The sequence below is a fragment of the Phymastichus coffea genome, unplaced genomic scaffold (assembly GCF_024137745.1).
Source record: "Phymastichus coffea isolate CEN01 unplaced genomic scaffold, Cenicafe_Pcof_1.1 PCOF00211, whole genome shotgun sequence".
NCBI lineage: Eukaryota > Metazoa > Arthropoda > Insecta > Hymenoptera > Eulophidae > Phymastichus > Phymastichus coffea.
Genome location: NW_026707022.1, coordinates 26,961 through 41,310, shown reverse-complemented (window position 1 = coordinate 41,310; position 14,350 = coordinate 26,961). Strand labels below are relative to the sequence as shown.

Genomic DNA, 14,350 nt, shown 5'->3' with positions numbered 1-14,350 from the left:
ACTTACAGAGCGTGTAGGTCTCTTTGGAGTTTTCATTATTTCCGGTTTTAGTTGAGGGACGTGATTTGAAGGTAGTTGATTTACAATCGAATTCAATGGTTCTACGATAATGTAGATGCAAATAACATTGTAATTTACCGTGATAATGTATGCTAAAATAATATCAACAGCAAATAAAACACGAATATCGACCAACCTTGATGCATCGGCTCGTCGTTACTTTTGAAAGTTTCGTCATTTTGTGACACGTTTTCTGTAAGTAATGGCTGCGGTTCTTCTCTATTAACATAAATAAATATACATATAATCCGAGCGTGCGGAAAAATGGTATTTTCCGCACAGCGTGTTGAAAAATCTATTTCAACATTCCGTGTGCAAAGTGCGTTTTTCCCGCACACTCGGCAGAAAACGTGCGTTGAAAATCGCACTTTCCACACGTCGTATCAAAAAATACGGTACGGCACATGTTCAGAAAAGAGTTTCTCGTCTCGTGTACTTTTCCATCTTCGCTTTGCTCGGGCGTAAACGCTACACGAGACTAGAATCTACTTTTCCGCACTTGTATCGTAATGTACTAATTAACATTTACCCTATCATTTCTCTGTAGAATTCAGCAATGTCTCGATCAGTCAATTCTCTCTCATTTGGATTGAAGCCAAAAGATTTATCAGGCTTTGTAAAACAATAGAAAAATTCCTAATTATTAGTTATAATACTACTTTACAGTATCTCAAAAAGAGGTAATGCTTTGAAAATTACCTCTGGAATGTCAATAAAATCTATTTCAGACAAAAGGTTACGATCTTCAACATTTTTTTTGCCAAATGTTTTCATAGGATCAAACTTTGGCGTTGACAATGGAGTCAAACTGACATACTTTTCAAAAGGTACTCTGAAAAAATGTCAAAATAAGTTGAAGAATGCCATTCGTTATGCTCATTTGCGACTTACTCAGGTATATACTGTTCTTTTGTTTTTTTCTTTTTTTTCTGTGTAGTAGGATTTTGTCCTCCTATTAAATTTAGCATAAGTTTTTCACAATCCTCTGTAATATTAGAAATCACAATTGGTAGTATTGAAAAAAACTAATAATTACATCATTCGGTACTCAAACAAGGTACTAAAATGAAGATACCTAAAAAAAAAGTAGTTTGATCCTGAAAAAGTTTTATAGCACCGGAAGTCAGCATACTTGATAAATACAGAGTACATCGCATTCCTTCTTGTGAGTCCGACATAGCTGACATGATATCGTCGCTAACATTATCGAAAAATAATTTGACATCGAAGTTTGTCATTATTAGTGCAAATCAATCAAATCAAGAGTGGAAAAAGTCTTATACCATAATGAACCAATATCTAGATTTACGATTTCCGTCCTTGAAATTTTGTTGGTGTTAATTCCTAGAAAATTTCTCGTTGTTGCTGCACACCAAGCATATTGTATCGGCTGTCGGACTTTATTTTTCCGGAATTGAAGATAATCAATGTTAACCATCTGTACCGAAAACAATTTTTGTTATAGCTAATAAAGATTTTTTAAATACTATATATATTGTACTTGTCAATCTGTAATTTATCTTCGAAAATATTGAAAATTTTGTGAAATGTTGTTAATTATTGAATGTGCTCTTTCATTTTCATCTAATTGCAAATGAGTAGCACTTAATTTGAAGTATATGAAGTCTGCATTACAACTACGAGTAATTCTTTTGTAATAACATTTTATTTAACCATGATATTTCGATTATACATATTAAAATAATTATTTACTATTTCTGTTCGTAACATTGCATAACTTCTTTTACTGCGCGATAATGTAATTGTGATATTGAATAACTTACCTCGACAAATTTCGTGTAACTTTCTTTCAAATAGATTTTCTAAAATACTAGAACGATCTGGCCGAAAATGCAATCCCTTTCTCAGAACTGATGAAAATGATATTGTAAATTATAGAACTGCATAGTGCAAAAAAAGACCGTTAAATCCAAAATTGTCTTTAGGCTACATTTAATAAAAACATGTTCAGACTATTGATAATTACTTTTAATTTTTCATTCTAATATTGGTTTATTTTATTAATATTAATTCTAAATTATAAATATAACGGATGAAATTTCCCCTGCATAGCTTCACCTTCATTCTAATTCCACATAAAAAAGCTTTCCGTAAATACAATTACTGCCATCATTCGGCAAAAAGGAGTACTAAATCGTCTTGCTCATTTTCGTAACGTAACCTGTAAAAACGAAACAGATACGGTTTTCTGCGGCGCATGCATGTGTGTGAAGTGTTGGTGATCCAAGTAGAGCGCGCGCGGAGCAGAAGAACTTCATGGTCCTGCTCCCGACGAGGAAGAGGTTGTCATAGATCCAGCTGCCTTTCATTTCTGATTTATCCGTCTTTAAAGTTCTCAGTAATCTACTTAAACGAGAGAGTGACTAAAAGGGTTGAAATAGGTAGTTTCATTTGAACGTCATCTCCAGGAGTGTGTTCACCGGGTGTGCGAGTTTTTTTGTGGGGGATTGATTACGTATGGCCGAACACGAGGCCATGGACGAAGAGGATAGTGAAAGAGGCTTTGAGGAGGATTACTACACTTTCCTCAACATTCCGAGAAATGTGAGTGAAAAAGCTTGATGACTATTGAGTTTTTATTCGTGACTGAAAATTGTTCATTTGTACATCGTTTTCGCAATTGATCGATGTATCTTGACGTTGACTATATTAATTTTTGAAAGATATGTGACAGAAGGTCAATCGTCGGCATCTTCTCCATCATCATCGATCTCTTTGCTGTGCTTTTGCTGTAGTTCCACGTGACTACGCTCTCCATATAAGTGATCCGTTTTTGCTAATGTCCCTTTCGTGGTGGCGGCAGCTGCTGACGTAACAACGCCTATCCTCATTCACTGTCCGCATTGCCGGCTTGTATTTTTTTCTTTCACTTTTGTTGTTCTAATTTTTTAGTCGACAATAACTTTCTATTTGATTTGTTATGTTCTTTAAAATAATTTTTAGTTATTCTTCCATGTTTATCTGACCTGTACATCGCATATCAGTGCTATTATTCCTATCGCCGATAAAAAATTTTCTTTTTCAGTCATTTACTTATTTTTCGTTAGATAAACATTTTTCCTTCAATCAGTTGTCAATTCGCCATGAATCTTATTCTTAATTATTACATTACTTTTTAGTATAATTAATAAAATCGTAGTAATTACTATAATTAAAATTAACAGTTGATCAAAATTTTATTTTAAATCAAGTAAATTATACTTGTAGCTCTTCTTTACAAATCTTTTTGAGTCAAAAAATTTTTAGATATATTTTTACATAAATTACAAAGTACTCTAAATAAAAAGTGATCAAATTTTATTTAAATAAATGATGTAAATATTTCAAAATCTTACATATTTTGGAACAATTTTATTAAGTTATAAAAATATTAATTTATTAATCGTTTTTCATCACAATTTTTATTAACAATACAATATTGGCTTTACAGGCAACACCTGAAGAAATTAGTAATGCATACAGAAGGCTAAGTAAGTTGTATCACCCTGACAAACACAGTGACCCTGCACTAAAAAAGGATGCTGAAATTCTGTTTAATCGAACAAACAAAGCTTATGAAGGTATTTAATAAGTTTTATGTTATAAAATAATTAAATTATGAAGTAATTAATGACTTTCATTATTTTAGTACTCAATGATCCTCATAAAAGAGCTATATATGATTCCCTGGGTGTCAAGGGATTGGATACAGAAGGATGGGAGATTGCATTGCGCACAAAAACACCTCAAGAGTTACGAGAAGAATATGAGAGGCTTGCGAAAGAGGAGGAAGAAAAGAGGCTTTTAATGCGTACTAATCCAAGAGGAAATCTTACAGTTAGAATTGATGCTACAGAATTATTTAATAGATACACAGATGAATACGATGAAATTTATGGATCCCTTAGGTTTGTATTTTTAATATTAAACTTCAAGATCTGATTAATTCAGTAAAAGAATTTAAAGTCAAGTCATTCCATTTTATTTTGAAATTTTGTTATTGTTAGAAAAACTAATTTTCTTAAAATTTCTAAATGCTACATTTTGAATTCACTATAAATACTAATTAATATATTTTATAAGGGTTAAAATTATTCAAAATGTTGATAATAAATGTTTCTTGTTGCATACCTACAGTAGGATAGCAACTGCTAGGTTTGACTCTTATTATTTTTAGTATTAGATTACAATTTAAATTTTCTAATGTATATAATTAATATCAAATCATTTATAGGCCTAGCATATTCAGTTCTGTTGAAGTTAGTGGAATGGCATTCTCACAATCTATAGAAGCCCCTTTAACACTAAAAGATACTGCAGTGCTTGGAGGAGAATTAAATTTGAAAAATGGTGTAGGCTCTGGTTCAGTCAATTTTTCAGTTAGACATCTTGTGTCACCTAGAGGTTGGTTTGAAGTTGAAGTTGGTGCAGGCAGTGGTCCAACATTAGCTTTTAGAGGCTACAGAACGTTAACTAAAAGGATATTTTTTACTGGTGGCACTGTGTTACATTTCAACTCTAATGAAATAAGGCCTGGATTGATCGGGAGTGAGTGATTCCATTTTTATTTTCATTAAATTAAAGTTAAATTTGTTCAAAACTAATAATTTCTATGATTTAGCTTTGACAATGCAACTGGATACACATACTGTTGGTCATCTTACATACAAATTAGGAATTCAAAGTGGAATGAGTACAACTGTTGTAAGAAATACTCCAGAATCAAACACTGCCTGCACAATAGAATTTTCTCTCATGCAATCATACATTAGTTTGAGTTACACACACAGACTAGAAGAACGGCAAATGGAGCTTAAGGGCTATCTCAAGTAAATACTATGTTAACTTGAAGTCTACCATTCAATAAAGCACAATAAATAATAATTTCTTGCGTTTCATAATTGCAGGTTCAGTACTTTCGGCTGGTTCGCAGAGTACGGCGCTGAGAAGAAGCTTTCACAGCATACAACGGTTTCTGCGATGGTGCATTTGGGAGCTCCGACCGGTGTATATTTACGTATGAAACTGAAGCGTGCCTATCAATCATACACCTTCCCTATCCGTTTGAGCGATGAACTTTTCCCTGCCCCGGTATTTTACGCGACAGTCGCACCTCTTATTAGTTGGGTTTTATTAAAGAACTTTATTGTTGACCCGATAAAAAGAGAACGTAAGCAACGCGATAAAGAGAAACAGAGAGAGGCAAACAAAAGAATTAAGCAGGAGAAACAGAAGGAAGCCAAAGCAGCAGTAGAGTTGATGAAGGCTACATTTAGTAGGATTAGAGCTGAGGAAGAAGCTAAGAGAGGATTGATTATTACCAAGGCGATGTATGGACGTTTCGTTTATCCGCAGGATAGGGGAAATGTTAGTGAAGATACTGTAGATGGTCATAAAGATGAAATCATTGATGTGACTATACCTCTACAATGTCTGGTCAAAGACTCAAAACTCGTTCTGCATAACGCGTCTAAGGTTAATAGCTTTCACGAGAAAAATGTACCATAATATTTCATTTTTAATATATTTTGTATATATTTTCAGAGTCAGCTACCTGGCTTTTACGACCCATGTCCTGGTGAAGATAAACAATTATTATTACAATATCTATTCCACATGCAAACGCATGAATGTTTATTGAAAGACAATGAACCTCTAAGGATACCGAAATCATGTTAGTATTACAATAATCTTCTTGTAGGTGTAACATTTTTTGTTTTACAAATAAAACTGTTTTTGTTTCTAGCTCATCGTGTAAATACCACATGACATAGACGACCTGTTCGAGAACTCAAAGGCCGCCCTGACAGCTTGGTTTACATACCATGGAAAAGGAATTAATGAAAATTGATGCCTTTTCCAAGTGTGACTTATTTACGAAAGAAGCAATTGTTAATGAAAGTTGGTTATTCATTAGACGCGTTATTTGTATATACAATACTTGATGGCAGAAAAAAACTATATATGACACTTTATGAATTAAAGCATAATCCTCTATACTGCCAAAATAATTGTATATAATTTTTAATCTGATTATTTTTTCAAAAATAGACTGGTGTTATGTTAAAAGATCATAATAGTGAATTTGGATTGTTGTGAAAGTTGAGAAGGTTATTTTATCTGTTGATGAGCAAAATATATTTTTGAAATGCATGAAAAACCTATATAATATACTTACAATTTCAAACTTTTCAGCCTGACTGATTAAACAGATGATAATTGTTTTTCTGAAATTACCTGTCATTCAAAATTAATGAAAAAAAGGATGAAGATAGATATAACAATCATAAATAAGAAAATAATGAAACATTGAAAATACTGTATAATATATTTTCAAAAATCATTCTTGATTTTATAAAATGATTATAGATAAAAAAAGATGGCATTATTTTCACTATACTTGGCTTTATTACATGTAAAAATCACAATCTAGACTGTACAGAGAATAGAATATCATACAGACTCATGTACATTAATTTGTTTCTGCTGTTAAAAGCAGACCAAACTACTCAAGTGAACTATAGTCTCTGTTATATCATGCTGGAGTATGATTTATAGCTTTGTTATTAATAGAAAAAAAAATAAATTTTCTTTAAAAAATAATTTGACAAGTTTATTGACAAATTACACATGAAGTATGTTATTATATCTACAAAATGTAAACATAAAAACGCTTTGTCACTTCTCTCTTTGATATATTTTATTCTAAGATATAAGATATCATTATATTACATAATCTTGATTGAAGAAAATCATGTCTATACATATTTTACATTTTTAAATTGAATCAAGTGCCAAATATATCTATCGTTTTTATTGTCTAATATATAATTAACAATTAAGTACCTATTCAACTAATTTAATTTAGTAATTCACAGATAAACGTTTCTTATCGAAAGGTCATTTGTCATTTCTTAAAAAAGTATCTAAATATTTTTTAGCATCAACTACTATAATCTATACTCATATATTCTATTAAAGTTGGATTTGTTGAATTCTCAGCACTTTGGTAAAGCTTGTTTAGTATTTCAAGGTCTTTATTTTTAATATCAATTTTAGAAAGTGGAGTCCATGAATAATCATGTTCTAGTCTGTATGAGCCTTTGTAAGTCTGTTGTGGAGCAGAGTTACCCCATTCCTGTAACAATATCACATATGATACCATAATCAAATAAAATTATCTAAAATATACAAGTTTTTATATCATCATATTTTCTACATGAGAAGTATTAGTAAAATTACCTCTGGACTAAGCATAGAAAAATAGATTTGACCAGACTCTCGCTGATAAAGGTGATAAATTTTTCCTGGGTGTTTGACAAAGTTGCAAGCTGCATGATGAAGTGTTTTTTCTTGTTTAGCTTCAAGTAAAACTCGTTCAGCTTGTTGTTGCAAAAATCGCATTTGTTCTGCAATCATTTGTAGTTTGCTACATGCATTTGCTTTTACATAATTATCAGCCTGTAGAAATGATAAAAAATGTTAATTAATGTGATTAAGTGGAATAATACGATGGATTTATAAAAGAAAATAAATAAATAAAAAATATACCATTTGAATTTCCATTGCTAATTCTACTAAATCATTAGGAGCTCTTTTAGCCACAGCTTTTGCATCAACAAGTTTCATACCTTGGGGTGCAATATTTCTCTCCACAAGGGCAACTAGAATAAGATATAGTCAATGGTTACTACTTTCTTGTAAATCAAATAAAAATGTAGGTTAATACAATAATTTACTAAATTATTACATTTTAAATAAAATAAATCATCACACTAATGAATACAAAGAAAATTACACAATTATTAATTTTTCATGTTATTTTAAATAAAATGTCATTAACACCAACAAACCTTTATTTGGAATAGATTCAATAGGGTCCATTGCAGATGTGTTCAGAGAACGTTTTAAGGTGTTGAATACCATTGATAAAATCTCTTATGTTAACGACGTATGATTGAAATGAAAATAAAAATAAGAATACATCTGAAATTTTAGACGTTAATGTCCTATTACTTTGTATCGATACTTCTGATCAATTATGTAAAAATTTATGACGTGTGTTGGCGAATGATGTAATATTCTAAGGGATGCTATTAAATTGTTGGAAAGTCTGCAAAAATCATCAAAAGAAAGCTGATTTTAACAATCTACTAACACTTGACATTGTACTGCAATGCCGAAAGTATTGCATGTACTACATACATACAGCATGCATCACATTCCAAATCCAGATGATCGGCTTAACCTGAAAATCTGGATGCGCCATCTACATAGATAATCGAGCGAACACTCTAAGCGCCAATGGAAAAGTAGTTCTGAAAAGTATATTTGTGGAATTTTTAAGAACTTTTTCAAGATTTCCGCTTTGATATTTGATCTATCAAATTGGTGTGCATGTGGGACTAAAAAAGTGACATATAAGGTGTTAGGAATGATTAAAGAATATTAATTTGTATAAATATTTTTCCATTTGTTAAACGTGTAAAAAGAATTATGTTATGCATGAATTGTGCAAACTTTTACTAATTTCTGGTAAGTCCTTGCATAATTTATTATTTAATATTACCACTACCATACATTGTTGCTCAAATCAATAAAAGTTCATAAAATTTACTTTCTTCTATTGACAATAGAAAGTAATCAAAGGTATTTTAATCACATACCCTTTTTTCAGATATTAGATTTTAATGCAAGGGAGTTGTTATTTACTAAAAAGAGTTTCAACAAATACGTGGTAATGGATAATGCAACAGCAGTAGAAAATGCAGTAAAAAGATTTTATGCCTCAGGTGACAATGAAGCTCACACTTGGCTACTACAGGTTCAAAATTCGCCAGAGGCCTGGTCTTTTCTATGGCAATTGTTGGATTCATCAAAGGCAAGAAATACAGCTTGAAGTGAACAATACAATGAAAATACTTATACATATATATATTGTTACAGTCAGCAGAGATACAATTTTTCGCTGCTAATACACTACATTTAAAAATTTCAAAACAATGGAGTGAAGTGCCAAAAACAGAGTATTTAGCTTTACAAGCAAAAATATTAGAAGTTCTCAAGAATTCTGGGACTTCTAAATTGGTATTAGAAAAGCTGTGTCAAGCAGTGAGTAAATTAATTTTAAAAAATACTTTGAATTCATATTTTTTAACTAATATTTTTCAAACTTCCAGTTAGCTGCTTTTATGTGTCATTATATAATGTTACATAGTGAAAATAAAGACAAATATTTAGTGGAGGGGCTGAATGAAATTTTACCTTACAATATACCTACCACTGTAAACTTACTTGTACGAGTGCTGGAGGCAGTTCCAAAAGAAATGAATAACTATACTCTGACTCAAACGGTAATTTAATAATAGTATAATTTTTAACTAAAGTTTAACAATAAACAGCAATATGTTTTCATCTTGCAGATTGCGAAGCGAGAAAACATCAAACAATTCAAAATAAGAGACAGCATCATCGTTAATTTTTCAAAGACAGTCTGGATCCTTCAACAGATCTTTATATCTTGCAGTCAAATGAACGACGACAATAGTCGTGCATTATATCTATCTGGTGTTGAGTGTGTACTTTCGTGGATGAAACTTGGACAATTTCCCTTAGATATAATTGGACAGTTGTTTCCCCATTTACTCATTGCAGCAACTCGCTACTTACCTAACAGGTGTAACAAACTTATACACATTGCATTCTAATCTAAGCAATATTAATAAAAGGATTTTTCGCCTGTCAGGGACGACACCGACGATTACGCAGCTCGTGGCTGGGAAGTGGTACAAGACTGTTTGAAGATGGTGGTTACCCATACTGAGCTGTACAAGCGCCCCCAACTATTCTGGGAATGGACCAAGACATTGATCTGTATTGTTAAGGAGCACGGTGCCAAGTATTACTACGAACTTTTAACCGCTTTGGGCGAAGCTCATAGCCGAACGATTCTGTTAGCATTAGCCTCCAATGATCCTACGAGAGAACAGCATAAATGGACTTCTCAACAACTAACGGAATTCTTATTACAATGCTCCGAGCAGGATGGACGATATCCTGTCGATGAGAAGTCAAGTTGCATACCTTTCGGCTTTTGGTATGCTTTGCAGGATGATATTACAACTCTGGACGAGCCGGAGGTCGAGAAACAGGCAGTTATTTCTCTGAAGCCTATTTACATGCGATTAGCGCAAGCTTTGTTGAAAAAAGCTACGTTGCCTTCGTCGCCAAGTGAAGCTGGTACACCAGATGAGCGCGAGTTACTCAGGTGTTACAGGTAATGAAAAAGTCATCTCAATTGGTATAATTAAAGTGTTTCATCTTATAATATTATATAATTTTGTAGGCAAGATGCCGCAGATTCTCTAATCTACTGCTTCAATGTACTCCACAAAGATCTGATGATATTACTTGGTCAGAGGTTGAGCCAGACTCATAACGATGTGTCCAAGTGGACCGAAGTCGAGTCGACGATTCATGCCTTTAAGGCTATTTGCGATAGCGCGGGCCCACAGCAATCAAATTACGTCGCTGGAATTATGGATTTGATGCTCTCACACGTACCCTATGAAATATATCCAAGAGAAGTGAGTACATTTCATCATCCATTCTATTCAAGCAATTCTAACATGCATCTGTTTGACAAATAGGTGCTAGCATGCGCATGTTCAGCGGTAGGCAATTATGCTGAATGGATAGGAGCCCATCCAGATCCATGGCTCGAACGTTCGCTTCGTTTGGTAGCAATTGGTTTAACAAATGGTCCTATAACGGCACCGGCAGCTAGTATGGCTCTTAAGGATATAGCCCGCGAATGTAATCAGTTTCTCGCTCCATTAGCACCTTCAATTCTCGAAACGATTGGTCGAACTTTACCCAACGTTACACCTGGCGGTGGAGAAGGTTTGAGATTGATGTATGCGGCTGGCAAGTTGTTGAATTCGTTGAGAACGACTGAAGAACAGTTGTCATATTTGGAGACTACACTGGGATTGTGCGTGATGAGGTTGAGACATCTGCTACAGTTGCCAGTTAACGAGGTGCAAGTTGCCGTGGCTAATCAACTGAAAATGATTACTATGTTTTTTACAACACTCGAAGGGAACATTGGTAACGCCGTGTTGAAAGCATTGCTGCCGATTTTTGAAGGGGTACGTGGTTTCGTACGTGGCTTATTATTTTAATTTAGATAACATTAAATGACTTGTTTTCATTAGATTGTAAACCATCCAGAGTGGAGTAGGAACGACATGACGTTGGAAGCGATGCACACTTGCGCTCAAAAATCAATTACCTCTCTTGTTAATCCTGAGAGCGAAGCTCTGCCCCTCTTGGCGATTCTCAGTGCATCTTACAAAATTCGACCACATCCAGCAGCATTAAGCTTCCTCAAACAATTAGTTTTAGTTTATGGTCGCGATCCGAACAACGTCATCGGACCTCTTTTCAGCGAGATTAGTGCTTTGACACTCGGTGGTGTTGCTGCCTGTCGACAAATCAGCGGTAACTTGTCCGAATTGTCAGATCTATTGGAGACCTATATGAATCTGCTGGCGCAGGTTTGCAAAAAGAATGCAAGATTGCTACTGCAGGTGCCTGATCAAGTGCCTGAGATGTTGAATTGCGGTAAGAGTGCATTTTAAGATCGATAGTTTTGACATTATCCGACAATAAAAATCTTTATTGGAATATTAAAACGTGTCCGCAGTTATCGATGAATAGTCGAAATGTAAAGCCAAAATAACAAATGTAATACAATGCGCAGCAGTTAAATATAATATTTTTTATCTACCGTAAGCCTAGAAAAAATCTTTAGAGACAAATAATTAAACGTGAATAATCCTATCCTTTACTAAAAATAAAAACTTCAAACCGATTTTATTAATGTCAGTGACTCTTACGGCTTCATGGTAATTATGAGAAACTGAGTGATTCACTCGATTTTGTTGATTCGGTAACTAAGCAACGGCGGTAGGCGTCGTCAAGCGTACAAAGTCATTCGGTAAATTAGCAGCGTCAGTACGCCACACTACGTTGCGCAGTGAACTCTACGAAGCCAATCTAAATTTTAAAATAAATTAAACTAAAAAATAATAAAAAATGTCAAACAAACCGGGTGGGTCGTCTGCGAATAAGCAAAACAACATAGACATAACGAAAATGACTAAGGAGCAGCTGGAAGTGTACTCGGCAAAATTGCTCGAGGAAATGGAGCGTGAGAGAGAGGAGAGAAACTTTTTCCAGATCGAGCGTGACAAAATTCAAACCTTTTGGGATATCTCGAAGCAGCAGCTGAACGAGTCACGAACGACCAACAGAATTTTGAGAAAGGAAGCGCAAGACTTCTCCAAAAAATTCGAGCAAGAGTCCTTGCAAACGCGGAAAAAGCTGACGCACCTGGTGCACACGTATCAAAATGAAACGGCGAACATTAATATCGAGAACATGGTGTCATTGAAAAAATTTCAAAATCAGTTTCTTCAAAAGAAAGCCGAGATCGTCAGGCAGAACAACGAGAATGTCAAGCTGCTAAACGAAATGAATCTTGCGAGCTTGAATCAGTGTCAGGCGATCAAGCTGCAGCATCGCAAAACTCTGGAAAAAATGAAGGACGAGTTCAAGCAGGATGTCGTCGACATTCAGAGAAAGTACGACGACAAGCTGATGGCGTACCGAGAGCAGTTTTCGCTGAGGCATAACATGGAGATAATGGAGGTTGAAGAGCGCAAGAACGAACACGCGAGCACGTTGATAAAAGAACATGAGAGGGCTTTCGAAGAATTGAAGTCTTTCTATAACAATATTCTTCTTAACAATCTGTCGGTTATTGATAATTTGAAAAAAAAATTCAGCTTGGTCAAGAAAAATGAAATGAAGATGATTGGCCAGTTGAAAGATTTGAAGACTTAAGTGTCGCGCACAAATAGGATATTGTCAATTTTTTATAGACTTGGTGTAAAACGTGTAAATAAGGTACACGATCACTCGAACTTGTTGAATAATCGGATAACGTAAATGAGCGAAAAATAATGGTCTTCCAGTGCAACTCGCGCATCTCAATAACTTAAAATTGATTTTTAATGTTTCTAGGAATAGCCTGTTTGTGTTTGCCAGAAGCTGGAGCTATAAGAGCAGCCGGCAGTTTTTTAACTCACGCAATCACTCAAAGCCCGCATCTGCAGACGTTCATTCAACCGATCGGGCAGGATTTAGTTTGCGTAATTCTGCAATGCGTGGGTAAGCATCGCAAATCAAAATGACAGCAGCTGTCGATCAGTATGCTGTTAATAAAAGCTGATAATTTCTCGGAGTGCTCATGCTGAATAGTAACTTTATTTTGCAGCCGGCGCAGTGCCGCGAAACAACTTGGAGCCGCACGCAGAAGTGTTGCTCGCGCTGAACAAAACGTGCCTCGACTGGACGGCTCAATGGCTGCGAAATGCACTGGCAGACAGCAGTGCGCCGCTGGTGCCACAGGAAAAAATTGATAGTTTCACCCGAGATATTTTACGCGAGCGCACGAATAAGCGGCTGATCTTTGAAAGATTGCGCGAGTTTAGTCTTCACTGTCGTCAAGCGCTCTGAATCCAAGTTGCAGAGTAATCCGCAAGCAAGTTCGATTCAATCAATCCAAGTGGGCAAAAGGTTTTGCTAACATTCCCGAGGATGTTTCAACAGATATTATAGATTAATGAGTAGTACCTACTAACGTTTAGAGCTATAGTGCTAGAACAAGTGTTTTTAAACTTTATGACCTTTTCGGCGAATTTCAATTCTTCTTGGCTAAGACTGAATTTTTTTCGATTGCTTTGCTCTTCGTTATAATTTAGCTGTATGCTATATATTGAATACACTTATTTGGCCAATTCTCAGAAGCAATCCACTGTAATTCTTTAGTCATTTCAATTGTTATTTCAACATTTCAGTCATCGCGATTTCTGATTTTTTACATGTCGCAAGCGAAAACAGACGAGTAACCATGAGTCAAAAAGACCACAATATGTATAATAATGAAATAAAAGAAATTAATTAATGAATTGTAACATAGTCAGCCATGAACAGTTAACATATTTTCTTGTTCCTGTAAAAGTATTATTGTAAGCCAGAGTGATGCAATGATTTTTATCAAAAAATATAAGAATTTTTACAGAGCATTAAAAATTAAATAAACATTATAATTGATTATTATGCGCTGTACAAACAATCGCTTCCACATTTTTCTGTATAAAATGCAGTTAATAATATGTAATATGATAAACAGATCATTTAAAAAAAAAGTAAAAGTTAATTT

At 34.2% G+C, this 14,350-nt stretch overlaps 4 protein-coding genes across 6 annotated transcripts; 3 read left to right on the top strand and 1 right to left on the bottom strand.

The window, feature by feature from the left end:
* The first annotated feature begins 2,270 nt into the window (after positions 1-2,270).
* Positions 2,271-6,624, top strand: LOC131674089 (dnaJ homolog subfamily C member 11). 3 transcript variants are annotated; one of them, XR_009302780.1, is made up of 10 exons: positions 2,271-2,625; positions 3,512-3,641; positions 3,710-3,968; positions 4,198-4,215; positions 4,295-4,608; positions 4,682-4,889; positions 4,968-5,535; positions 5,605-5,734; positions 5,807-6,170; positions 6,256-6,624. XR_009302780.1 is itself a non-coding variant. In XM_058952593.1 (9 exons), the coding sequence occupies exons 1-9, from the start codon at positions 2,539-2,541 to the stop codon at positions 5,827-5,829; spliced, it is 1,737 nt and encodes a 578-aa protein (XP_058808576.1). In that variant the 5' UTR covers positions 2,271-2,538; the 3' UTR covers positions 5,830-6,624. The 3 variants fall into 3 exon arrangements, 2 of the variants coding, with proteins under 2 accessions (XP_058808576.1, XP_058808577.1); XM_058952593.1 differs by having other exon boundaries at positions 5,807-6,624; XM_058952594.1 differs by lacking the exon at positions 4,198-4,215 and having other exon boundaries at positions 5,807-6,622.
* Positions 6,625-6,734: 110 nt separating this feature from the next.
* Positions 6,735-8,250, bottom strand: LOC131674092 (uncharacterized protein C1orf50 homolog). Its single transcript, XM_058952598.1, has 4 exons — positions 7,914-8,250; positions 7,612-7,724; positions 7,303-7,521; positions 6,735-7,198 (listed from the first exon to the last, which is right to left on the bottom strand). Exons 1-4 carry the CDS (start codon positions 7,984-7,986, stop codon positions 7,004-7,006), a joined length of 600 nt encoding a protein of 199 aa, XP_058808581.1. The 5' UTR covers positions 7,987-8,250; the 3' UTR covers positions 6,735-7,003.
* Positions 8,251-8,360: 110 nt separating this feature from the next.
* On the top strand, positions 8,361-14,294 carry LOC131674085 (importin-13). Its single transcript, XM_058952587.1, has 11 exons — positions 8,361-8,595; positions 8,738-8,941; positions 9,007-9,171; positions 9,240-9,413; positions 9,483-9,736; positions 9,806-10,336; positions 10,406-10,646; positions 10,710-11,210; positions 11,277-11,685; positions 13,150-13,296; positions 13,403-14,294. Exons 2-11 carry the CDS (start codon positions 8,801-8,803, stop codon positions 13,642-13,644), a joined length of 2,805 nt encoding a protein of 934 aa, XP_058808570.1. The 5' UTR covers positions 8,361-8,595; positions 8,738-8,800; the 3' UTR covers positions 13,645-14,294.
* On the top strand, positions 12,211-13,105 carry LOC131674086 (dynein regulatory complex subunit 4). The gene has a single exon (XM_058952588.1). It carries the CDS (start codon positions 12,220-12,222, stop codon positions 12,967-12,969), a length of 750 nt encoding a protein of 249 aa, XP_058808571.1. The 5' UTR covers positions 12,211-12,219; the 3' UTR covers positions 12,970-13,105.
* Positions 14,295-14,350: the final 56 nt, after the last annotated feature.

Coding starts and splice junctions, on each gene's coding strand:
- LOC131674086 (XM_058952588.1), top strand. CDS start 12,220: ATGACTAAGGAGCAGCTGGAAGTGTACTCGGCAAAATTGCTCGAGGAA.
- LOC131674089 (XM_058952593.1), top strand. CDS start 2,539: ATGGCCGAACACGAGGCCATGGACGAAGAGGATAGTGAAAGAGGCTTT. Junction 2,626..3,511: donor TCCTCAACATTCCGAGAAAT/GTGAGTGAAAAA, acceptor TTGGCTTTACAG/GCAACACCTGAAGAAATTAG. Junction 5,735..5,806: donor TCTAAGGATACCGAAATCAT/GTTAGTATTACA, acceptor TTTTGTTTCTAG/CTCATCGTGTAAATACCACA.
- LOC131674092 (XM_058952598.1), bottom strand. CDS start 7,986: ATGGTATTCAACACCTTAAAACGTTCTCTGAACACATCTGCAATGGAC. Junction 7,725..7,913: donor TGAATCTATTCCAAATAAAG/GTTTGTTGGTGT, acceptor ATCTTATTCTAG/TTGCCCTTGTGGAGAGAAAT. Junction 7,522..7,611: donor TAGCAATGGAAATTCAAATG/GTATATTTTTTA, acceptor TCATTTCTACAG/GCTGATAATTATGTAAAAGC.
- LOC131674085 (XM_058952587.1), top strand. CDS start 8,801: ATGGATAATGCAACAGCAGTAGAAAATGCAGTAAAAAGATTTTATGCC. Junction 9,172..9,239: donor TAGAAAAGCTGTGTCAAGCA/GTGAGTAAATTA, acceptor TCAAACTTCCAG/TTAGCTGCTTTTATGTGTCA. Junction 13,297..13,402: donor CGTAATTCTGCAATGCGTGG/GTAAGCATCGCA, acceptor TTTATTTTGCAG/CCGGCGCAGTGCCGCGAAAC.